General features: G+C 39.7%; 1 protein-coding gene across 1 annotated transcript; it reads left to right on the forward strand.

The window, feature by feature from the left end:
* The first annotated feature begins 2,949 nt into the window (after window positions 1-2,949).
* Window positions 2,950-19,542, forward strand: SGCB (sarcoglycan beta). Its single transcript, XM_064285819.1, has 6 exons — window positions 2,950-2,990; window positions 6,698-6,907; window positions 10,730-10,915; window positions 12,001-12,192; window positions 12,544-12,675; window positions 16,396-19,542. The coding sequence occupies exons 1-6, from the start codon at window positions 2,955-2,957 to the stop codon at window positions 16,597-16,599; spliced, it is 960 nt and encodes a 319-aa protein (XP_064141889.1). The 5' UTR covers window positions 2,950-2,954; the 3' UTR covers window positions 16,600-19,542.
* The last annotated feature ends 6,497 nt before the right edge of the window (window positions 19,543-26,039 follow it).

Consider the following 26,039-nt stretch of genomic DNA (forward strand, 5'->3'; position numbering starts at 1 on the left):
TCAGGAGGAGATGGGACTGAAATTGGTTCTTAAAGATTGGTAGAATTTGGAGAGATGAATTCGCAGACATGTAAGGCAGATGAGCAAGTAAATAAACAATTTCAGTGTAGTGTGATACATATGATCCTCATGCAAAATGTGCTTGAGAATCACAGAGAGGGGCGCAGAAGCCAGAAATCTGTGATATGGAGAAGGATCAAGAAAGACTTCTCAGTGGAGATATCCCTTGAATGAGTTGTTAGTGGACAAGCAGGAGAATAGCTGGATTAAAAAAGGAAATGTTATCCACATAATGCCTGCAAAGGTACAGAGGCATTATGAACTCGATGGGTTCAGGCAAAAAGATGGGAACTGCGAATTTTGCACATGGCTAGAATGAAGGATAAATTCATGTGAGGGGCCGGGAAAACATGGCTTAAAGGATGTAGACTGGAACCAGAAGGTAAAGGGCCTTATGTGCTAATATAAGGAATTTGAATTTTATCCTGGAAAGGATTGGAGAATTTTAAGTATCAGGATGGTGAATGACATGATCAGATTTGTATTTTAGAAAGATCACAGTAGAAACTGAGGAAACAATGTAGGGTGCCTGAGAGGTTTCTGGCTGGGTGATGTATGATTCACTGAGGGAACACATGAGAAGCAGACTGGGAGTAGAGTCTGAGTTTGATTTTTTGATGTGTTGAGCTTGAAGTGAATGAAAGTCTTCGTAATCTGACTAGTACTCCAGTCTTGGAGGCTCTGCTTTGTACTTCTAAGTGCTAATGATATGCAACAGGCAAAAGGAAGTGGAGAATTAAAGATTATGCCATATGGTAGAAAGAGCAAAGACTTTAATCAGATGGACTTAGGTTCACTCTTGGTTTTTTGTTCGTTGAAAACTTTGTCAACTATTTAACCTCTGTTAGCCTTGATTTCTTCATTTGTCAAAAGGGGTAATATGACCTATTTTATAAGACTGTTGGGAGAATTAAAGACACATTGCCAGGCATGCAGTGGACTCTAAATATCATTATTTTAGAAAACAAGTTTGAAGATAATACATTTGGGAATGATCCACAATAGATAGTCACGTAAGTTTTTTTTGAAGAGTACGCTAAACGGCATCAAGGAGAATAATGGGGTGTCCTCTTAGAGAGACGGAAACCAGCTATGGGTTATCCAGGAGAAGGTGATAGCCAGGACCATTTGACTTCAGGAAAATCAGTTACCAGGTATCTCACCACTTAAGTGGGAGGGAAGTTGGCAAAATCAAAGGCGAGGCTTCTCTTCCTAGAAACTGTGGTATCAGGCAGATTTCTAAGACATTTATGAAGTCTCACTACTGTGCCAAGCATTGGAGATAAAACAATGAGCAAGATATAGACCTTCCAAATAGAGCTCATTATCTTTTAGATGAAGTCAGATAGGTAAACAGATAAAATGTGGTTCCAACATTGGGGAAAGAAGATATGCAGGTTAAGGTTCAGCTAGGTACTGACGTTAGCCAAAATCAGGGAAGAGAAAAGATTACTAGGGGTTTTGGGTTTTTACTAAGTGCCAAACGAAAACGAACCTGTTGTGTCCAGTCAATTCTAACTCATAGTGACCCTGTAGAACAGAGCAGAACTGCCCCCATGGGGTTTCCGAAGCTGTAATCTCTACAGAGCAGACCGACACATCTTTCTCCCTCGGAGCAGCTAGTGGGTTCCAGCTGTCAACCTTCGGGTTAGCAGCAGAGTGCCTTAACCACTGTGTCACTAGGGCTCCTTTACTATGTGCCAGATTATCCAGTTTAAGCTTCACAGCAATCCTCTGACATAAAGTAGGCAGAGTAGCGAGAAAACTGTTTCAGTTACCAAAAAGCGACACCTAATTCCTAGAGAAAGGAAATCTTGGCCAGCTGGTCCCCTTGGTGCTTCCGGCGGACTTGGACAGCTCTAGGGCCCATAGGGGAAACCCTGATGGAGGAGTGGTTAAGTGCAACGGCTGCTCACCAAGGGGTTGGCAGTTCAAATCCGCCAGGCGCTCCTTGGAAACTCTACGGGGCAGTTCTCTGTTCTGTAGGGTCGCTATGAGTCGGAATCGACTCCACGGCACTGGGTTTGGTTTAGGGCCCATAGGTGTTTACTAGGAGTGATTTCAGCTCGATGAGGAACACTAGCACCTTGGTTGCTACTGCCTTCACTGCATTTTTTTTTTTCTAAAAAAAAAAAAGAAGATTAGTCTATTGTATTGACAACAAGCAGCAACTAAGCTGTATTCGAGCGACTAGTACAGCTGAGTGGCTTCCTGGTGTGCAGTATATACCTGATAAATTAGGTTCCCAAGGATATACATTGTCAACACTACTTCCAACACCAAATGGTAATCTCGCCCCCAATACCACGGAAAACAGAAAAAGACTTCATAGTCCCTTCAAAGTTAAGAGGGATTCAATCTCCTTCTTGAGGACTCTTTCAAGATCTTAGCTGCCTAATTTGCAATTTGTTAACTTCTGTCCACGTTATCACCACCCCCGTCCTTGACCACAGGTATTCTCCATAACGCCCCTTCTCACCCTAGCCTGGGAGACCCTGGCCCGTGAGGCAAGGAGGGCGCTACTGCTCCGGACGGCATCAGCCCTCAGTGATGGGGGCTGGAAGAGAAAGGGAGAGATGTCCTCTGTATTTTGAGGGCTCCCTTTCGGGAGAATTCCGAGGCGGCCTGAGCTCGCGTGGAATCCTCATCAGGCCCCTTCGGCAAGACGCACCCCGAGGCCACGGTCCTGGGCCCAGAAGCCGTGACGGAGCCTGAGCCCGCACTCCTCACTGGCTCCGAACCTCCTTCCCGAGGGCAGGGGGGCGTGAGCGGCCGGTGTTCCCCTCCCCCCCGTGTCCCCCACCCCACCCCCACCCCGCCACACCACCGGGGCGCAGGCGCAGGCGCGCGGGCACTGCCCCGCGGGGAGGGCGCGGCGCTGCGGGCGCGGGAAGATGGCGGCAGCGGCGGTGGCTGCGGCGGCCGAGCAGGTCTGTGAGCCTCGCTGTACTCGGGATTAGAGGAACCGGGGAGACCCGGGTCCTGCCCCTACTGGCGCGGTACGGCCGGCCGACCGGCCAGGCCAAGAGGGCAGGCCGAGGCCAAGCTGCTCTGAGCCGGCGGGCCGGGAGGTACCGTTAGCTGTCAGCAGCCCGAGATGCTGTCAAAGCCCGCGGATCCTGGGCAGGGGGCCGGCCGGGGGCCGGGGCGGGTGAGGGGGAGCATGCCCCGGTCCTCCGCCTGGCCTAGCTGCCCCCTTGACGAGGGTGAGGAGGGGTCGCCGTTCTCAGAGGCTGGGTGGTGGCTGTGCCAACCCGGAGCCTGCTCCAGGACGTGTCGGGGACATGCAGGGCTGGGCGGCCAGCGCAGATGCCTGTAAAAATAACCTCAGCCCCCTGAGCCAGGAGGCTCCCCTGACACCAGCCAAGAAATGACCAGCTGTTGCCTTTTCTTGTCTCTGTCGTTCCTGATGCCCAGTCATCCCATGTTCCCCCTCCCTGTTTGGTTTTGGAGATTTAGTCACTAGTATAAAACTGTCTCCTGTTCTGTGGTTTAAAATCATTTTTTAAAAATGCTTTAATCAAGTATCTCCTGATTTGCATTGTAAACTTCTAATTTAGAATACAGGCATCCCTCAGGTTACTGACATCCGACTTACAGGACAACTCAGACTTAAGAACGACTGCCTTAATACCTATTAAAAATTTCAGTTAAATATAATGGTTCGCTATAACAATCACATATACTACTTTGACGCTTGTGAAAACATTACTGGCTTGGAAGTGTTTCTTAAGGGTTTATATGCAGTAAATTTTTTTTTTAAGTTCCCTTCGAGTTGATTCTGACTCATAGTGACCTTACAGAACAGAGTAGAACTCCCCCAGAGGGTTTCCAAGGAGCAGCTGGTGGATTCGAACTGCCAATCTTTTGGTTAGCATCCAAGCTATTTAACCACTATGCCACCAGGATTCCATAGAAATGTAAAATATATGCTATGTACTAAGACAAACATTTGACTAATTGACACTAAATGAGAAACATATGTACCTGTTCCAATTTACCTATGAATTCGACTTAAAGATAGACTTAGGAATGGATCTTGTTGATAACCCGGGGACTGCCTATAGTTTAAAAGGCTTTTCCCTCCAAATCAAGCTTTCAAAAAACCTTTTGCAGTGGTCAAGTGGATTCCGACTCATAGTGACCCTATAAGGACAGAGTAGAACTGCCCCCATAGGGTTTCCAAGGAGCGGCTGGTGGATTTGAACTGCCGACCTTTTGGTTAGCAGCCAAGCTCTTAACCAGTACACCACCAGGGTTTCAAGCAAGCTGTACATGTGCATGTATGTGTCTGTAAATATGAATGTACATAAAGTTGCTATTTTTATTACAATAAAAATGGTTTGCGGTCACTTACTTGTTTAAAAAAAAACTATGATAGTTTCTCTAGAAAAAGTCTAATTCTTCAACATTGCTGAAAAAATAAATATCTGATTCAAGTTGCCAAAATTGTTTGACCTTTGGAAAGGTTTTCTTAGATAATTATAAAGACTATTAAATCAATGTCACTGGAGAAGTCATTCTAAGGGGCATAAAAAGTAGAAGACATGAAATCTGCCCTCAAGAAGCTTAAAATCAAACTGCCAAATAAAGGCAGAAAAACCAGCTAAAGATAATAGGCAAGCTGCAGATTCATAACATTAAGGTAAATTGTAAAGGAGCAAGTGAAAATGAAGAAGGCAATGCTCCTTGGAGTTGTTGAGATAATACTTGTTCTTGGCTTTCCTGACTTCCCTCTGATTTATCAGCTTCAGTTTTAGACAGGTTCTTTTTCCATCTACTTCATACATATTAATGTTCCTTGATGTTTTTATCCTGTAGTGTGGAGCCGTTGGGTGAGTTTGAACCTTTCGGTTAGCAGCCAAGTGCTTAACCATTTCCACCACCCTGTTAAAACAGTTACAACCATCCATTCACTTGGTTAACCTAGCCTGAAACTTGGGAGCAGAGCAAGCTTAACATGCATGTGACCTGTCTAGTCCACCTGCCCCATGCTCAGATGAGAACGGTGCTATGTGGTCCCAGTCTTGATATTTGAACAAGGGGCCCCATATTTTCTTTTCGCTCAGGATCCTGCAAATTATGGAGCCAATCCTGTCTAGAGTCATCTTAGACCCCTCTGTATCATCTTTACATCTAATCACTAGGTCCTGTCAGGTCCATGTAACAGGCCTGTCCCCCATATTCTCTTCATCTCCAACACCATAGTTCAGTCAGGCCCTGCTGTCGATATCTTGGTCTCTAAGCTGTTCTACTCCAGTTCATTTCTTTTTGGTAATTTTGCTGCAATGCAAATCTGATTGTATCACTAACCTCTTTGAAATCTTCAGTAGTTCATCATTGCCTTCAGGATAATGTCCATTGCTCTTGAGATGATAGTTGTGCCCAGTCATTTACTGGCCCTTAATCACATCTCACATTTTTTTCCCCCATTCTTATATCTATCCTCCTCACCGCTCACATAAAGCTACTAGAATAAGTTCCCCTAGAAGATAACTTGTGCTCTGCCTAGAATATCGTTCAGCTTTTTTGCCTGTCTACTTCCTATCTATCCTCCAAGATTCAACTCAACCCTCAGCCTTTCTCAGAAGCCTTCACTGATGCCCCTTGCCTGCTAAATGAAGCCATGTTCCTCTTTGGTACTCTTTCAGTATTGTATCCATAGCTGTACTATAGAACCTACCATATTGTACTGCAATTGTTAGTGACTTATCTACCCTACTGGGCTGTAAGTAAGCTCCTTGAGGGTTAGCAATTAAAATTGAGAAATTTTTAGACAAGCACATGTTCCATTAGCCATTAGAGTGATGACATCATCACATGTAGTCATGTAGCCTCTGGAAAACTCCACGGCACATTGATGAGAGAATGAGAGTAAAAACAAATGTCTTGGTATTATTTTGGAGATATTTTTGACCTTCCAAACCCCTGAAAGGTTCAGAGGGTCCCCCAGGGCTCCCCAGCCTATACTTTAAGAACTGCTAGTCTATCTATCTATATATGTATAATAAGAGCTCTGGTGGCACAGTGGTTAAGGTGATCAACTGCTAACCAAAAGGTCAGCAGTTTGAAACCACCAGTGGCTCCATGAGAGAAAGATGTGGCAGTCTGCTTCTGTAGAGATCTACAGCCTTGGAAACCCTATGGCGTCACTGTGAGTCGGAATCAACTTGACGGTAGTCTGAGATGGTGTTAGTTTTAGTCAATAGGAGTGATAAACAACAAAGTATGTCAGCCTTCCAAATCCTTTTCATGTAAATGAAAAAAATATATAAGTAAACAAATGAGTAAATAATTAATAAAAAGATTACTTATTGTAGAATGTGCATGTCAACTGTGACAAGAAATGAGCTGTACACTTTGCTGACAATAGGACTACTGGAAGCAGAGCAGGAAGATATGTGATCAAATAGTCACACTGACGGTTCTTCTGTCCTACGCCCTCTAAGGACAGTAATGTCCTTACTTGGATCCTGCAAGTCAGTATGACAGGTAGTTTCCATGACTTCCAGTTTATTAGTGGAAAATATTATCACTAACCAATTCAGTTTTCTTTTGTTATGAATTAGCACTTAATAAATAAATGCATCAAAAGGCGAGGGGGTGGCTGTTTCACTGTGCTGTGTTTTGTTTTTAGCAAAGTTCCAATGGGCCTATAAAGAAGTCTATGCGGGAGAAGGCTGTTGAGAGACGGAATGTTAATAAAGAGCACAATAGTAACTTTAAAGCTGGATATATTCCAATCGATGAAGACCGTCTCCATAAAACAGGACTAAGAGGAAGAAAGGGCAATTTAGCCATCTGTGTGATTATCCTCCTCTTTATCCTGGCCGTCATCAATTTAATTGTGAGTAGATGATATAGAACATCCTTTTTTAAATTACCATGGGCGGTTTTTCATCTGCTTTACAGTAAAATCATGAACTTTGTTTCTATGATTTCTCTCACTACTGTCTTACTTTCTGCTTTCCTACACATATGTTATACCTTTGATTAAACTTTGATAATTATTTTTTATGTAAAAAATCTAATGTACTAATATTTCCATGTGTTACTTCATCTGGGAGAGAAATGTTCATGGATTTTTCCATTTAAAAAACTTACTTTTAATAAGGGTAGTGTGAACTCAATAGAAGAGACATTTGTCAGAATGATTTTATCGCTTTCACCTTTCCTGGAAAGATACAATGCTTTCTGTTTTCATTTAGCTTTTCCTGCACTTAGTCTTGCCTCCTCAGCTAGATTTTAAAATTGGGCAGTGAATGGTTATATTTTGTAGTCCTAAGTTCCTACTGTTAAAGTATGAAAGGATCCGGTAGACTAATTCACACTAAGGTATTGAGGACCTGGTATGTTGCCTTTTCCAAAGAAAGTTGCTTTTTTTAAAAAAGTAAGGCTTTTTTTTTTTTTTTTAATAATTTTTATTGTGCTTTAAGTGAAAGGTTACAAATCAAGTCAGTCTCTCACACAAAAACCCATATACACCTTGCTACACACTCCCAATTACTCTCCCCCTAATGAGACAGCCTGCTCTCTCCCTCCACTCTCTCTTTTCGTGTCCAAAAAGTAAGGCTTTTTAATCTAAGGTCGTGACTATCAGAGGGTTAAATTTGAAAGCCTCTGGCATGTGCATGGCTATATTCAGGGTAACTACTGATATACCTATGACTGATCATGAAAATGGTCTGCAGAATTTCTAAAATGATGACATTTATGTTATTTTGGCTTCTAATATTCTCACAAGGATCCCTGGTGGCACAATGTTTACATGCTCAGCTGCTAACCAGAAGGTCAGCAATTCAAACCCACCAGCTGCTCCCTGGGAGAAGAGACCTGGCAATCTGCTCCCCTAAAGATTACAGCTTAGAAAACCTATGGGGCCATTCTACTCTGTCCTATGGGGTCACTATGAGTTGGATTCGACTTGATGGCACACAACAACAATAACAATACTCTCAAACCAATCCTTTGCATTTTATTTGCACCCAAAAGATTTGTCTAATTCCTCCCTTAAAATTAGAAAGAGCTGATACTATTCATTTTATAGTAGTACTGTAAATAGCTTTACTAGGAGCACATATCTCAAATGTATTTTATACATTTATTTTATTGGAGACTTCCTGTTTTAAGATGGCAGAATAAAGTAATTTTCTTTTTCTTCTTTCAAAAGCTCATCCCAAAACACCAAGGTCAAGAAACAAAACTATCATTGAGGAAACTGGGAGACAACTGAAATTGAACCATAAAATATGGAGACAAAATGTAGGAGGAATGGCAAATAATTTATCAGAGAGGACAGAGTTTAGCTCTAATTGCTTGTGGGTGTGTTGGTGGAAGTGCCTCACACAATCCTGAAAAGCCTTGGGAACTGGAAGTACCAGTACTTTGGAAAGCAGGGGTGAGGCTGAACTGAAAAGAGAGAGCTTGTGTGAAAACTCTCTAAGGAACAGTGAGATCCTCAGGCCTTCCTTCCCTTCCAGTCAGCAGCTGGGCAACTGTTCCTCCAAACCCCTATGCAGAACTAGAGGTCTCTTCTCTAGACACGCTGAACCAGGAGGTTTCTGCATGAGGATATTGCACAGAGGGTGGAGGTGGGTTTCCATGTGGAAAGCAGGGAAGTCTGGGTACTGAGCAGTGAGACGGCCTTTCCGGTGCTCCCTTGTCCCATCCTCCAGCTCCAGACCCTGGCAGGCAGGTTTATGTCCCCCAGGCAAGAGCTAGGTGAGCCTTCTCTGGAAAACTGAAGCACCAGAGGGAAAAACTCTCCGAGGCTATTGACATTTGGCAGGTCCCAGTGAAAAAGCCATCTAATCTGCTTACCACAAAGTCACAAACCTAACCTTACACAGAGAACTTTCCATGGACTTTTTGTAGCCTCACTGTTAAATATGAACACCAAGCCAGGGATCCATAGATTTTTGAGGAAAACTGTCAGAATTAAAGAATGATAGAAACCAAAACACTCACACCAGGGGAGGGAAAGTAGGAATTCCAAGAGAGAAAATGAATGGGAGAAAATGCGGGGAAAAAAACACTAAACTGAACTAAATATCCTCAGAAAGTAAGAGGATATAGTATCCATGAAATAAAAATAACATGCTATTATAAAAGAACAATTAAAGAATAGGATGAACTCATGGAAAAAGTATATATGTATATGTGTGTGTGTGTGTGTGTGTGTGTGTGTATTTATATATGTATATATAACCAGTGGAGCCCTGGTAGTATTAAGTGTTCAGCAATTCAGATCCACCAGCCACTCCTTGGAAACCCTGTGGGGCAGTTCTACTGTGTCATATAGGGTTGCTATGAGTCAGAATTGACTCGCCAGCAATGGGTTTGTTTTGGTTTTGGTTTTATGTAACCAGTTGCCATTGAGTCAGCTTCGACACATGGTGACCCTGTATGTGTTTGAGTAGAACTGTGTTCTGTAGGGTTTGGCTGATTTTTTGGAACTAGATTGCTAGGTCTTCCTTTTGAGGCACCTCTGGGTGGACTCGAACTGCCAACCTCTGGGTGGACTCGAACTGCCATCCTTTGGTTAGCAGCCAAAAACATTAAACATTTGCACCACCCAGGGACTCCATATGAATGTGTATATGTGTGTATATATATATATATATATATACACACACACATATACTATATACACAATACTGCATACATACATACATATATAGGGACTAGAAGATAAAGAAAAGGAACTCTTTCTGAAAGTTCAACAAAATTAAATTAATTTCAAATCTAGAAATGAATACCAAGCCAGACATAAAGGATTATAAAGACAATTTTAATCAGGCACACTCTCAAAAGAACTTACTTCCGTATGGGCTCTGCCCAAAGAAAACACTAAACCAAGAAAGTTGAAGACAAGGATCCAGGACACTGGGTATCTAGCACAGGAAAGAGACAAAAGGAAATTCTCAGCGTGAAAGCAGGTTCAGAGAGTGACCAGCCCAGATGGGAGCAGGAAGTTAGGGGTTCCAGAAAGATTTCCTAGGGGAGAAATACAAAATTACGATATTACCTGAGAGGTTTGGCCTTACAAAACAATTTACAGAAATGTTGGAGAGTTTGAAAAGATTTAGTCAAAATTTCAAAGAAACTAAGGAGATTAAAAAAAAAAAAAAAGATGAATACTAAACTCTATGAAACAAAAAAGTTCGAGAAAGGAACTGTAATCATAGCACACCATTTGGCTTAGCAGCGAACAATGTTTACGTCACCATAACACTGAAAATATTGAGCATGGATTTAACCAAACTTGAGGTTGGAGTTGGGGGAGAGAAGAGGTATAAATACGCTAAAATTTTTATCTGCCAAAATAGGAAATTAGTAGATAGAACTTGAAATTTATGAATGAAGAAATAACGAAGTATATGTATTATTTAGAAATATGGAGATAAATTCTAGACAAAAAAAGCTACAATTGTCAAGATGTGGAGGAGGGTAGAAGAAATAAGGGACTGCTCCTTTTTTTTTATTATAGACCATTTAGCACTTCTTGACTTTTAGCTATTTGCATATAATAAATGCTTTGATAGAAATAAGATTGGTTTTGTTGGTATGTCCCATTGATAGGTCATCGAGATGATGAAACATGTTAGAAGCCTTTAATCCCTCTGACTGTGATGCCCCCGCTTCCCAATGGGCTTGTTTTGTTTTCTAGATCACACTTATTATCTGGGTTGTGATTCGCATTGGACCAAATGGCTGTGACAGCATGGAGTTTCATGAAAGTGGTCTGCTTCGATTTAAGCAAGTATCTGACATGGGAGTTATACATCCTCTTTATAAGAGCACAGTAGGAGGAAGGCGAAATGAAAATTTGATCATCACTGGTAACAACCAACCTGTAAGTTACCACGTTAATTAAAATACAGTAGGAATGGGAGAGGGATAATAGAGGAGAATTCTTTGCAAAACCAACATATTTATTTTATAAGAAAGATAAGTGTTCATTTTTGGAAGTCAGTTATTTTCCTTTACAGAAAATTTATAAATATATTTAACAGTATAGCTGGACTTGTCACCTGTTAAGGTTAGATATGATTGTTAATCATCTAGATTTTGTTCAGTGATAGCATTTTCTGTGACAAATATAATTTGTGTGGGAACACACTGTTTACTCATTTCACCTTCCTACTAAAACTAGTCGCCTTGAGTCAGCTCCGACTTATGGCCACCCATGTGTGTCATAGTAGAACTCTGCTCCATAGGGTTTTCAATGACTGATTTTTTGGAGGTTGATCTCCAGGCCTTTTTTTCTGAGGCAATTCTGGGTGAACTTGAACCTCTATCCTTCCAGTTAGCAGCCAAGTGCGTTAACCATTTGCACCATCCAGGGACTCCACCTTCATACTAGGAAGCCATTGATAAAGCACCTTCCCAGGTAGAATACCCTGTGCTTTCTGGGAGTCTGGCAGAAAATAGGCCAGTCTACTCAGTGGCAGCCCAGGCTCAAGTGGCTCCTATGACACAGGTTTCAATTGAACAGAAGCTCAAGGAGATAGTCTTACTTGCTGCTCATCTTAGACCTTGGGCCATGTGTCATGTGACCCATGCAGAGCAGTATAAGCAAACAAGTCTATAAGCCTTCATTTTAAAGAACTCTTCTCCCTAGAGGGAAACCCTGGTGGCGTAGTGGTTAAGAGCTACAGCTGCTAACCAAAAGGTTGGCAGTTAGAATCCACTAGGTGCTCCTTGGTAACCCTATGGGGCAGTTCTACTCTGTCCTATAGGGTCATTATGAGTCAGAATCGACTCAACAGCAGTGGGTTTTGGTTTCTGCTTTTCTCCCTAGAGAGTGAAGAGGGGACGAATGCTGTTAAAAGTATTTGAAGTTGGTCTGTTGTTATAGAATGTTTTGATAATGTTCTCCATGAATTTTGGTTGCAGTATTCTTTGAAAACATACTCACAATAAAGTCTTTTTCTGAAGGTTGTTTTTCAGCAAGGGACAACGAAGCTCAGCGTAGAGAAGAACAAAACTTCCATTACTAGTGACATTGGTATGCAGTTTTTCGACCCAAGGACTCAGAATATTTTATTCAGCACAGACTATGAAACTCATGAGTTTCATTTGCCAAGTGGAGTGAAAAGTTTGAATGTTCAGAAAGCATCTACTGAAAGGGTATGATTTATTTTCTTTGCCTTTCCTTGGAATAACATTTTAATGTTAGAAAGTTATTGTCCAGAGTCGTGCTGGGTGGGAAGTTTCACTGTCTTATAGTGAAGTGAAAGGATATATTCCAGAACAGTGGAAAGGGTTAGTTCTGGGTCTGTCATCACCAGATCACACTAATCTGTGATTATTATCAAGCCATTTCTCTTTGTCTCAATTTCCACAGCTATAAAATATAAACAAGAAACACTTGCCTCTCATATCTCATAGTTGAAACTCTTATTTCTCTTAATCTGTGCTAATAATTCTCATATTAATTTAGAAACCCTTTCGGCACTTTTTTTTTTTTTAATATTTCAGATTACCAGCAATGCTACTAGTGATTTAAATATAAAAGTTGATGGACGTGCTATCGTGCGTGGAAATGAGGGAGTATTCATTATGGGCAAAACCATTGAATTTCGTATGGGTGGTAATATGGAATTAAAGGCTGTGAGTATTAAGAGTTTGAGAGAATTTAATATGTATATTCATATAATAATGCATTATTGGATAGATAAGCAAATCTAAAACATTTTTATGTTTTAAGCAAATCTATATAGTTCAATAGTTTGCAATTTTTTTTATATAGTTCAATAGTTTGCAATTATTAAAATGATGGTATAGTTGCATATTTTTTGACATGGAAAGAAGCTCATAATAGGTTGTTAAGTGAAAGAAAGTTACGAAACAATTTGTGAAATACCCCATTTTTATTTTAAAAACACACGTATGTTTATAAAAACATTGAAGAGTATGCCAAATGTCAACACCAGTTAGCTATGAATAGCAGGATAACGGATTATTTTAATTTTATTTTTATTTCTGCTTGCCAGTATTTTCTAATTTTTTCCTGTAATGATCACATGTATAATTTAAAAAGGAAAAAGAATCCATCTAAAACAGAATTCTGGAAGATCAAAGTTAAGTATCTATGCCCTGAATTTTTTTTTTTTTGATTGAAGATTTTCATATCCCTTCTTGGATTTCATAGCCAGTGTTGTGAAAAAAAAAATAATTAGCAAATGGATAACATGTATTTTTATTTATAGTTCTGTTATTAATTGTAAAGGAAAAAGGTTTTGCCTTTATTTTGGCTATTAAGAAGTGAACATTTTTTTGTGCTTCAGAGATTATATTTGAACCTTAATGAGTATCATATTTCATATAAAGGAGCCACAAGTCCCAAATACTTTGTATCTGTTTACAATTCTGATCAAAGCATAATTATTCAAATACATTTTGGGCACCTGTGGTACAAAGGGTTTGCACTTGACTGCTAACCTAAAGGTTGGTGGTTCAAACCCACCCAGTGGTAATGCAGAAGAAAAAGGCCTGGTGATCTGTTTCCATTAAGATTATAGCCAAGAAAACCCCATAGAGGAGGTCTACTGTGTAACACATGGGGTCGTCATGAGCTGGAATCGGCCTGATAGCAACAAGCAACAACACTATGTGCTATTATCTAAAGCTAATTAGATTAGTCCTACCAAGCATTAAATGACAAAAGTGAACTTAAACCTTAAAGCTTATAAATAATTCTTTTCCTTTTTAAACACTTAATTTCATAATTTTTAGAAAAATAAGCTTTAAAAATTAATTAATTCCTATATTTTCATAAACAGCTTTTCCCCTAAAGTATGTATTCCCATCTCTCAGTGAGAAAGATCATAAGTGTGATTCTTGTAGAAACTTAGCAGCAATGCAGGATAAACTTTACATGGATTGTGTTAAGAAGCCATTCCTCTGAGAGTTATACTAAAGAATGGCCGCAGTGGGCTGTTGTCCTCCGCACCAGGAAGTTAAAAAAGCAAGAGACATGAGTGATTTTCACAGAGACCGTTAGCAGGTTACCTAAACTTTTTTTTTTCTACCTGAAATTTTTGGACTCATAATTCTTGCCCCTTCCTACCTTGTTGTTAATATAGCAAATATTAGAATACTTTAAAACGCACACACGCACACATAACCGTTTCTCCATAGTTGAATTTTCAATATTGAAAAGATAATTAATTTTATAATTCAGTTAATATCAGTGGTAAATTTTAAAGTATATAAGCTAATTATTACGAAGAATTTTGTTAATTAAACTGCTTTTAAAAAACAGACTGCTTTAGAGTGTAATTTGAAGAGAGTTAAGATTAAACAACCACAAGATGGCAGCATAGGAACAAAACCAGAAAATTAGTCTCCCAAGAATTATGTTTATTCTCCATACTACCACTACATAATCAATCAGCTGTTTTTATTACTTTGTAACCAACTGTTTCTCATTGCTTTAAATGCCCTCTTTAAGCTTATGACTCCCAGATTCGTAACTCCTGCTCTAACCTCTCCTCTGAACTAAGCCTTGAAATTTCCAGCTGCCTACTCACCTTCTCCCCTTGAATATCTAATAGAACGAATCTAAAATGAGGCTCTGAATATTCACCACCTCCTGCTTACCTGCATTTCTTTCAGTCTTCCCATCTTATTAAGTAATACCCACCAGTTCATCAGCAAAGCCCTCTGGCTCTACCTGTAGATGATGTAGAGCCTGGCTGCTTCTAACCACCTCTACCACCACCACCATGGTGTAAACCACCATCATTTCCTGCCTGAACTGTTGGAACAGCCTCCCAACTGGTCTCCCTGCTTCCACGGTTTCACCCCATAGTCATTTCTCCACACAGCTGCCAAGGTGATCCTTTTAAAAAGATCATGTCACTTCTCCATTCAAAGCCCTTCAAATGTTTTCCCATTTAATTTGAAACAAATTTGAAAGCCCTTTCCCTGGTCATAGCACTCTAGCCCCTGGTTATTTCTCTGACTCCTCTCCTACCAATTTTCCCCATCACTAACGCTGCTTCTGTCGCACTGGCCTCCCAACTGTTCCTAGAACTCCAAGCATGTCTTTACCTTGGAGCCTTTGCATGTCTTATTTCATCTGCCAGTGCTCTTCCCAGTTACCTATGGCTTACTCCCTCACTTCATCCGGGTTTTTCTTTGAGTGTCACATTATTGGAAGGCCTTCCCTGACTACCCTATGTAAAACAGAATCCTCATCTGGTCACACTGTCTCTACTTACCCTGCTTTATTTTTCCTCATAGCTTTTATCCCACCTAATGTCCTGTACGTCTCATTCATTTGTTTATTTTCTGCCTGCTACCCCATTAAGGGAGCCTTGGTGGCACAGTAGTTAAGAATTCGGTTGCTAACCAAAAAGGTCAGCAGTTCAAATCCACCAGATGCTCCTTGGAAACCCTATGGAGCTGTTCTACTCTGCCCTATAGGGTTGCTACGAGTCAGAATTGACTCAACTGCAATGGGTTAACCCCATTAAGATGTCAACTCTGTGAAAACATGGACTTGGCCTGTTTGTTTACTGCTATGTCCCCAGCAACTAGAATAGTGCCTAACACAGTAACACAGTAGGCACTTAATAATTATTTGTCGAATGAATGTAAGGTAGAAAGAAAGAGGAAGGGAGGGAGAAAGAGGTTTTGGTGTTGCTCTCTGTTGTGGAGTCAGCCCCCAGCTCATGGTGGCCCCATGCACAACCAAACAAGAGAGACACTGCCTGGTCCTGTGCCATGTCCATGATCAGTTGTGGACTGGACCAGAGAGAGGTTTAGCAGTCTCTGAAAAGAAAGAGTTTTATGGACGTACCCTACAAGAATTTCCTGGAGCTATGGGCTTGAAGAAGAGAACCTCTATAAGCAGTTTTCTTTGGGTGCCTAGTCTTCAAAATTATATGGTTTGAGTCTTTTCATTTATGGTAAGGTAAATACATTGAAAATTCAAATTCTTTCTAGGGGAAAAACATTTCCCTTATGATCATCAGGAACTTATTAATCAGTAATTTTGTATATTGAGATGCTTAGGAGTTAACAAATGAAAATGATCTGAGACTTTATTGAAATCAGTTGTATCATATAGTTAGGAATTTTGAGTCATTTTAACTAACAATTGAAAAATAAATTCTGTTGCAAGTTTGTTGACATACATTGTGGATGAAATAAGCTAAGAGGTCACTAGTTGAATCTTGACATTGGTTTTATTTTTTTGGTCATGACTTTGCACTTTCTTGTTGCTCTATTTTCTTGTTAATTTTCCATCAAGTTTTGTTTATTAACCTTTGTTCTAGCCCTACTTGCGGAGGTAAATAAATTGTATTATTATTCTCCTAATAGGAAAATAGCATCATCCTAAATGGAACTGTCGTGGTCAGCACAACTCGCCTGCCCAGCTCGTCCACTGGAGACCAGTTCACTAATGGTGACTGGGTACGCTACAAGCTCTGTATGTGTGCTGATGGGACTCTCTTCAAAGTACAAGTAACAAGCCAGAACATGGGCTGCCAAATCTCAGACAACCCCTGTGGAAACACTCATTAGAAGAGCCCCAGAGGTCATCAATATGTTCATATCTTGACTTAGTTTTTTTTAAGAGTATGCATGCCAGTCATTGTTTTTCCAGAGTTTGTAATAACTCAGTGTAATTATTTTGTCTGCAGAACACTACTTTATCTACTATGTTATCTCCATACTTAAAGTATTCTGAGAGCCAAAATTCCAATACATTTTATTAAGTTGCACTGATCTTGAAATTACAGTTCTCTAAAATAGTTGAGAGAAGTGAGTAAAAAAAGAAAATCATTTAAAGAGGTGTTTTTAAAATTCCACTATTGCTTGCCCAAAGGATACAGGGCTGAGAACTGTTTCAACTCACTATAAGTAAGCTCTTGGTAGCTGTAATGGGGATAGACCCACTTAAGATGTTTAAAAGGTACTCCGTCAATAAGTGTTACATGCTGTCTTTTGGCTTCTGAAAGGAAAGACAGATTTTGAGTGCATTAGCTTTGAACCATACTCTCTTACACACAAGTAAAGTCACTACAGACCTTTACATACTGAGGTAGTAAGAAATTGGTTCCTTAGCTTTGCACTAGGGAGAAAATATAATAGACTGTTTACTTGAAATAATGATAACTTTTTATTAAGTGTTCACGATGTGGTAGACATTAAAACACAACCTCAGCTTTAACTTTTAAATAATAATAATGATAGCTGTCGTTTATGGAGCGTCTTATGCATCCTAGGCATTGTCCTAGGCCTTGCGTGTTTAGTATCTCTAATTCTCACCACAACTCTGTATTATTGTCCCAGTTTTACCTATTAGGAAACTGAGGATCAGAGACGTAAAGAAACTTGCCTGAGTTCACATAGTAAGTGGCAGAGTTGGGATTAGAATCCAGGTGCTATTCAAGCCTAGGGTATCTGATTCCAAATATCTTCTTTTCACTGTCTGCACTGAATTTTTAATTATTTAAAACTCTAGAAAGATGAACAAAAACTAATTCAAACTTCCCTAAGCAGATAAGAATAAAACAAAGCAAGTGTGCTTACTCAACCCAAAACCAAGTTAAAATAAATCTCATGTCAGCACAGAATGACCCATCACTGTCAGATTTTAAAATGTCTTAAGCCAATTCCAAAATATTATACGTTACAGAGGTCAAATTCGCCTAGCTGTGGGTTACCCCAATTTCCCAACTGATGGGTCTTGGCACACTGGAGTACCTGAATGGGTAACAATATGCCAAGATACCCTTGGGGTACCACAGTGGGAAGTGGGGAGACCATAGTTGCTGGGTACATCCTGCTGGCTAGGAGTGGCCTGGTGGGGTTAGTCCATTGTGCCATACAAATATTAAGCATGCCTTGAAAAAAGTAGGGAAGCACTGGACTAAAAGGTGCTAATGCAGGAGATAATACAAGTAATTTTTAAGTATGAGAATTTATCTCTGCTCCTAATATCACCATCCCATTGTACTTATTTACAACCCTCCACCTTTTTTTTTTACCCAGTGGATTTTTAATGTATTTTATAGTTGACTTGAGAGAAACTCTGGTATTTATTATTAATACACACACATCCTCAGAGACAGGGACCCTAAAGTAGTTTGCTATGAAATGGCAGTAGAAATAATCATAGGCCCCACCCTGCATTCGAGCACAGCAATATTCTACCATGGTCACTTTGAACTGTGTAGATAAGAAAATAAATTCAGAAAACTAATGGTATTCAATATTGTTACAGTTCTCTCTGACAGAAAAACCAAATACCTTAGAGATTATGACGAATCATTAAATTATACTGAAATAGGATTGATTTCCCACCTCATACTGAGTGTAGTTTTTAAATGAAAAAAAAAAAGAGATTTATGACCTCTGAGTGTTATTAGTTGTAATGATATTGAGAATCCATTTGAATATATCCACTGTCATAAAGTGTCTGAATGATATTTAGAACCAATCCATTGGAATTTTCATTTAGATGTTCAGTATCTTTTTAAATTGTACACTCATTACTTGTCTGCGCTGTGTCGATTTGTTTTGAAAGTTTCTTTAAATATTTTTGCAAAAACCCCAGAACACTATATTACAAAGTATTATTTATTGAATGTAATTCATGAAATAATCTATTTTTACTCCTCTTTGACCCATACTTGGGTTTTTGATACATTTCCATTAAGTACTTTTGACACGAGAGAATATTTTGATGCTTTTATAGAGTTGATTATTAAGGTGACAGGTAATAGCATTTTAGGACACCTAACAGGCAGGGCTAGCTTTTTCACTGCAACGTAGTCCTGGAAAATACGTTGGAAAGCAGAAGAACAAACCGCCCATTTTACCTGTGACCTATTTTGATTAACATAAAGCTTCAGTTACTCATCTTGCCACCAGGTGGTGCTTTTCTACAAACTGAACCCCTAACTTTGTCTCTTCCAGCTGAAAGTTCATCCCTTCAGTGAGCATTGATAGGACAAGCAGCTGACTTGGGGATGGTGGATGGTGAAGGCAGGTTCCCAGGAGGGGGAAGACACATGCTTGTTAAAATAGTTGTAGTATTTTAGAGGTGGATTGCAGTGACGAAGGGGACAAATAAAGAAATGCAAAATATTTTTAGAGACTGTCTAATGAACAGATAGGAAAAATGCAAAACAACACAATGTGGGAGCTGCCCATACACGGTCTACAATATTTAAACATCTTTGTATTCTTTTTGCATTATTAAAAAACAAAGTTTGTGACAGATTTGATGATGAAAGGTAGAAGTTCTACCTAGTGTTTCTTAAGAGGGTGAGAATGACCACTGAAATGCTGATCATTTGAGTAATCTTTTTTTAAAAAGTGTTGAAAGGGGAAAAGATTACAAATTATGCTGTACAAAAATAAGCCTATAAATCTGATTCAGATGGCAAACTTGAGTTTCAGTTAATTTGTAACAACTATTAATGACCTCTCTTTAAAATAAAGATTCTGCCAATTGTTTTTTGTTCCTTTTTTAATGGTTTAACAGGATTCTACTTAACCCTGCAAACCTGATGAATTTAAATGATTTGAGAATGGGACATCATCAGTGCTTATAAAATCTTTCTGGAATCCTAGAACTCAAAATTAGAAAGTTGTACAGCCCCAGGTTGGATAACCCCACTCTCTGCACTGCAGAAGTCTTCTCTGCCATGTCCCTGGGGAATGTGTACACCATGACCACAGCAAGCGGGGAGCCTGGGGATGAAAGGGTGAAGGTTTGCCCCAGAATGGGCTGGATAGGAGGGTGGGTGGAGCCTCAAAGGCTCAGGTCTAAAGTCCCCACTAAGCCAGAAATAGACCTTTGAACGCTACCTAAGGACCTTAAGGTATGCCTTTGAAACTATGCTATTAGTGTGTTCTTTCTGCATCTTCAGTCATCACCAAAGATAGCCTCTTTTGCTTTTTTTCTTCCAATTGTTTTGTCAACTCCTTTTTTCTTTCTTTTGCATAAGAACGGCCTCTTCATTTCCTTTCAGCTTTCTATGGGTGGGTGGGTGTGTGTGTATGTTTACTGCCTTATCCCTATCCCTTTCACTCTGACACACACACACAATATTTCTAACTGCTTCCTCACATTTCAGCCTCAATATGTACATTTAATGATTTACATTTTACTTAATTGTTTCCAATTTCCTGAGGAACTTTTTCTGGAGTTTGTCAGTGATTTCTTACCTCATTTATATATGTTTGTATATAGAATATATAATTTTTTTTTTACACATTAATGCCTTTCACTTTAAGACGAGATTATTCTTATCCAGTGTATTTTTTTTTTTTTTTAGTAGTGTATAGATTCCTTCAACTTAAAAAACCAGGTCAATGAAAAAAATTTGTATCCCCTTAAGAAAAAGTGTTTTTCAACCACATCTTCTCTTCAATACTGCAAAGTACTGTGCCTATGAATGGTGACCACATTCTTTCGCTGTTGGTGTTACATTAGCTTGGTGTACAGCTGTGTATGTATAATGATTGCAGCTTTGAATATGGAAGCGAATAACTTTCTGACTGTAGATTAATTCAGTTTCTAGTGTTGCGTGAGAGGCACACTGTAAAAAGAAACCACTCCTCCACGTCGTAGGACACCTTTGCAGTTCATGTCCCTGTGCACCTGAGTTTAGATGCCTTTCAAATTATGGGAGAATTGACCTTAGGTGAGACAAAAGCTACATGGCAACATTTCCTTCACCCCCATTTCATTCAAGCGAGCAGTCCAGTGACAGACCACAAACCTTTAAAAATATAAAACATGGAAAACATGGCCCTTCTGAGTGCTTACAGACTTAGTTGGGAATTGAAAACAGACGTAAAAGAAAACAACAGGAATGCAGGATAGTATTAATATTCTGTCAAACTGAATGTTACTAACAAGCAGTCATTCTTCAATTAATATTTACCAAAGGATTTCTAGAAACATAAAGGCAAAACGGACACTAATGCAGGTAAAAAGGCCTTGAAATCACAGGAGTTGAGGTGAACTGTGAAAGGTACGTAGGGTTTGTGCTGAAGAGAGGAAGCGGCATGGAGCTTGGAATTGGGGATGAACTAAAAGCTAATTCTAGCATAAAATAAATATGTATAGTTTCTTTACACAAGCCAGTGCCTGGCAATTGCTCCACACCAGCTTATCAAATAAATAATAAGGTTAAACAGATAATGCAAAGGTTTAAATGCCAACTTGAGTGATTTTGACTATAGGCAGTAAGGAATCCTTTGAGGTTTTTCAATTAGGGAACAATATGAGTAAAACAGTGTTACGGGAAAATGATCCTTTGGAATCATCTAGGATGGATTAAGAAGAAGGAAAATCAAGAAGCAGAGGCAGGAAGATCAGTTAAGCCACTCTAGTATTTCAGGCTGTAGTGATGAGAATTAGGACGGTTGCCCCCAGAACAGAAAAGAAGGGATGACTTTCCATACTGAATAATGTGATTTGTGCACACACTGGTTTTTATTGTTTTAGGTTTTATATTCAGTTCTTTGACCCATTTTGAGTTACTTTTTGTGTACGGTGTGTGGTATGGGTCCTGTTTCATTTTTTTTTGTACAGTTGGAGATCCAGTTTTGCTAGCACCAGTTGTTAAAAACACTATCTTTTCCCCATTTAATGGACTTCGGTCCTTTGTCAAAGATCAGCTGACCACAGGTGGATGAGTTTTCGTCTGGGTTCTCCACTCTGTTCCATTGGTCTATGTGTCTGTTATTGTACCAGCACCAGGCTGTTTTGACTACTGTGGTTCTGAAACTAGGTAGCATGAGGCCCCCTACTTTGTTCTTTTTCTTCAGTAATGCTTTGCTTATCCAGGGCCTCTTTCCTTTTCATCTGAAGTTGGTGATTACTTTTTCTATGTCATTAAAGAATGCTGTTGGTATTTGGATTGGGATTGTATTGTATCTGTAGATCACTTTGGGTAGAATTGACATTTTCACAATGTTGAGTCTTCCTATCCATGATCATGGTATGTATTTCCACTTACATAGGTCTTTTTTGGTTTCTTGCAATAGTGTTTTGCAGTTCTCTTTGTATAGGTCTTTTATGTCCCTGGTTAGATTTATTGCTAAGTATTTTATCTTTTTAGGGACTAATATAGATAATGGTATTATTTCCCTGACTTTCTTGTCCAAACTCTCATTGTTGGTGTATATGAATTCAACTGATTTTTGTATGTTGATCTTGTATCCTGCTACTCTGCTGAATCTATTAGTTCCAGTAGTTTTCTTCTGAAATCTTTGGGATTCTCTGTGTATAGGATTGTATCATCTGCAAATAGGGATAAATTTTCTTCTTCCTTTCCAATTTGGATGCCTTTTATTTCTTTTTCTTGCCTTATTGCTCTAGCTAGGATTTCCAGAGCACAATGTTAAATGGGAGTGGTGATAAAGGACATTCTTGTCTTGTTGCCATTTTCAGGGGGAATGATTTCAGGCTGTCTCCATTGAGAATGATGTTGGCTGTTGGTTTTGTATAAAAACCCATTGCCTTCGAGTCGATTCCAACTCATAGCGACCCTATAGGACACAGTAGAACTGCCCCATTGAGTTTCCAAGGAGTGCCTGGTGGACCCGAAGTGCTGACATTTTGGTTAGCAGCTGTAGTACTTAACATCTGCACCACCAGGGTTTCTGTGGTTTTGTATAGATGCCCTTTATTATGCTGAGGAATTTCCTTTCTATCCCTGTTTTATAGAGAGTTGTTTTTTTTTTTTTTTTTAATCAGGAATGGGTGTTGGATTTTATCAGACTCCTTTTCTGCATTAATTGAGAGATCATGTTATTCTTTTCTTTTGTTCTATTTATGTGGTCGATTATGTTGATAGATTTTCTAATGTTGTATCCTTGTACACCTGGTACAAATTTCACTTGGTCATGGTGTATTATATTTTTTATATGATGCTGAATTTTATCGGCTAGAATTTCATTGAGAATTTTTGCATCTATATTCATGAGAGATATTGGTCTGTAGTTTTCTTTTTTTGTAATGTCTTTGCCTGGCTTTGGTATCAGGGTTATGCTGGCATCATAGGATGAATTCAGGAGTGTTCCTTCCTTTTCTGTGTTCTGAAATAGTTTGAGTAGTACTGGTGTGAACTCTCTTCTATGTGTTTGGTAGAATTCTTCCATAAGCCGCTGGGCCAGGGCTTTCTTTTTGAGGGGGGTAGGTTTTTTTTTTTATTACTTCTTCAATCTCTTCCCTTGTTATGGGTCTGTTCAGATTTACTACCACATTTTGTGTTAGTTGAGGTAGGTAGTAGTGTGTTTCTAGAAATTTGTCTTTTTCCTCTAGGTTCTCAAATTTGTAGGAGTACAATTTTTCTTAGTATTCTCTTATGATCCTTTTATCTCAGTTGTGGGTTATTTGCTTCCTTTCCTGTTTTTCTTTTGTCAATTTGGTCAATGGGTTTGTCGATTTTGTTGATCTCTTCAAAGAACCAACTTTTAGTCTTGTTGATTCTATTGTTTTTCTGTCCTCTATTTCATTTATTTCTGCACTAATCTTTATTATTTCCCTTCTTCCGGTGCCTGTGGGCTTCTTTTGCTGTTCTCTATTTTTTGGGGTTGTAGGGCTAACATTTTGATTTTGGCCCATTCTTCTTTTTTGATGTGTGCATTTATTGCTGTAAGTTGACTTCTGAGAATTGCCTTTGCTATGTCCCAAAGGTTTTGGTATGATGTGTTTTCATCCCCTTTTGATTTAAGAATATTTTGATTCCCTCTTTGATTTCTTTTGTCACCCAGTTGTTTTTAAGCAAGGTGTTATTCAGTTTCCATGTATTTTATTTTTTTCCGTTGCTCTTCATGTTATTGATTTCTACTTTTATGGCACTGTGATCAGAGAAGATGCTTTATATTATTTTGATGTTTTGAATTTCATTGAAAGTTGCTTTGTGGCCTAAAATGTGGTCTATTCTAGAGAATGTTCCATGTGCATTGGAAAACAATGAATATTTTGCTGCTGTTGTGTGAACTGTTCTATATATGTCTATGAGGTCAAGTTGGTCGATTTTGGCCTTTAGATCTTCTGTATCTTTGCTAAATTTCTTTCTAGATGTTCTGTTCATTATGGAGAGCGGTCCGTTGAAGTCTCCTACTGTGCAACTGTGTCTTTCTCTTTTCAGTGCTGTTAGAGTTCCTTTTATGTATTTTGAAGCCCTGTCATTGGGTGCATAGATGTTTATTAAGGTTATGTCTTCTTGGTGGATTGTCCCTTTAATCATTATATAATGTCCTTCCTTGTCTTTTATGGTTGATTTTGCCTTACGGTGTATTTTATCTGAGATTAGTATTGCCACTTCTGCCCTTTTTTGGGTACTGTTTGCTTGATTTGTTTTTTCAATCCTTTGATTTTTAATATATTGATGTCTTTGTGTCTAAGGTGTGTCTCTTGTAGACAGCATATTAATGGGTTAGTTTTTTAATCTGTTCTGCCACTCTCTGCCTCTTTACGGGTGCATTTAAGCCATTTATATTTAGTGTGCTTATCACTGTCATATTGTTGTGCTTTTTTTTTATAGTGCTGACATTTTCTTTGCTCCTCTTACTTTCCTGTGCTGAGTTCCTTTTGTCTGCAGATTTTCTTTTCTTTTGTTATTATAGATTTTGTGTTTACTGAGCAGTACTGAGAGTGGGATGCCACTCTAAAATATACCTAAAATGTGGAAGCAGTTTTGAAACTGTGAACGTGCAGAGGCTAGAAGAGTTTTAAAGTGGCGTAGTGGATAAGTGCTACGGCTGCTAACCAAGAGGTCGGCAGTTTGAATCCGCCAGGCGCTCCTTGGAAACTCTATGGGGCAGTTCTACTCTGTCCTATAGGGTCGCTATGAGTCGGAATTGACTTGACGGCAGTGGTTTTTTTTTTTTTTTTTAATAGTAAAAGCCTAGATTGCACTGAACAGGCTGTTGGTGGAATTATGAACATCAAAGACAATTCTGGTGAGGACTCAGAAGGAAGTGAGGAGAGTTGTTACACTGGAGACAGCACAGATGGTGAGAAGCCGCAGCAAAGAAATGGAAGCAGCAGAACCAGGAGACCAGCATGAGACAGCGTTGGAGCCAACCCATGGAGTGAGGAGGGGACTTCCTGGTGGAGTAGGGTGCCACCGGCACTTATCATTGGAGCTAGGCTTGCTGACCCATAGAGCAAGAAAGCTGAGCGCCTTGTGGCCAAAGGTTACTGGCAGAGTAGGGTGCCTACAGGCACTTGTCGATGGAGCTACAGACCTTCGGAACACTTGCCCCAGCAGGGCAGATGCAGCAAGGCCTGAGTAGTTGTGAGGCCAAGGAACCAGGAAGCAGAAGCTGAAGAGACAAGAAGCACAGGAAGCAGAGCTGCCCCAGTCTCAAAGGGTAGGGCCATGACCTCTAGGATCTCAAAGGGTGGAGTCACCACTCAGATGGACCAGGAGAATGGGGCCACCCAAATGCAAAGGAACAGTTTTTCTGTTCCAGTGGGCCTGGAAGGTGGAGCCGAAGTACAGGGCTGAGGGGCCTCCATTCAGAATCCAGAGAGTGTGGCCAACACCTAGAGTCTGGAGGGCAGGGTCATTGCCTAAATGGTCTCAGAGAACAGAAGATTATTTTCAAGCCTTGAGAGTTAATGTAATGTGTTTTTCTGACTTGCTTGGTGCCTGTTATCTCTCCTTTCCCTCCCGTTTCTCCCATTTGTAATGGAAATGTCTACCTTGTGCCTGTTCCACTCTTGTACTTTGGAAGCAGATAACTTATATTCAAGATGTCACAGATAAGGGGAATTTTTGGATTTGGGGCTTGACGTTGATTTAAGACTTTTGCTGTGATATAATGGGGTTAACGTGTTTTACCTGTGGCAAGGACATGAATTTGGGGGTACCAGAAGGTGGAATGTTATTGAATTGTAGACCCCTAAAATGCATGTCAACTTGGCTAGGCCGTGATTCCCAGTATTGTGTGATTTTACACCACTTTGTCATCTGATGCCATAT

This window comes from Loxodonta africana, chromosome 5, assembly GCF_030014295.1.
Source record: "Loxodonta africana isolate mLoxAfr1 chromosome 5, mLoxAfr1.hap2, whole genome shotgun sequence".
Classification (NCBI taxonomy): Eukaryota; Metazoa; Chordata; class Mammalia; order Proboscidea; family Elephantidae; genus Loxodonta; species Loxodonta africana.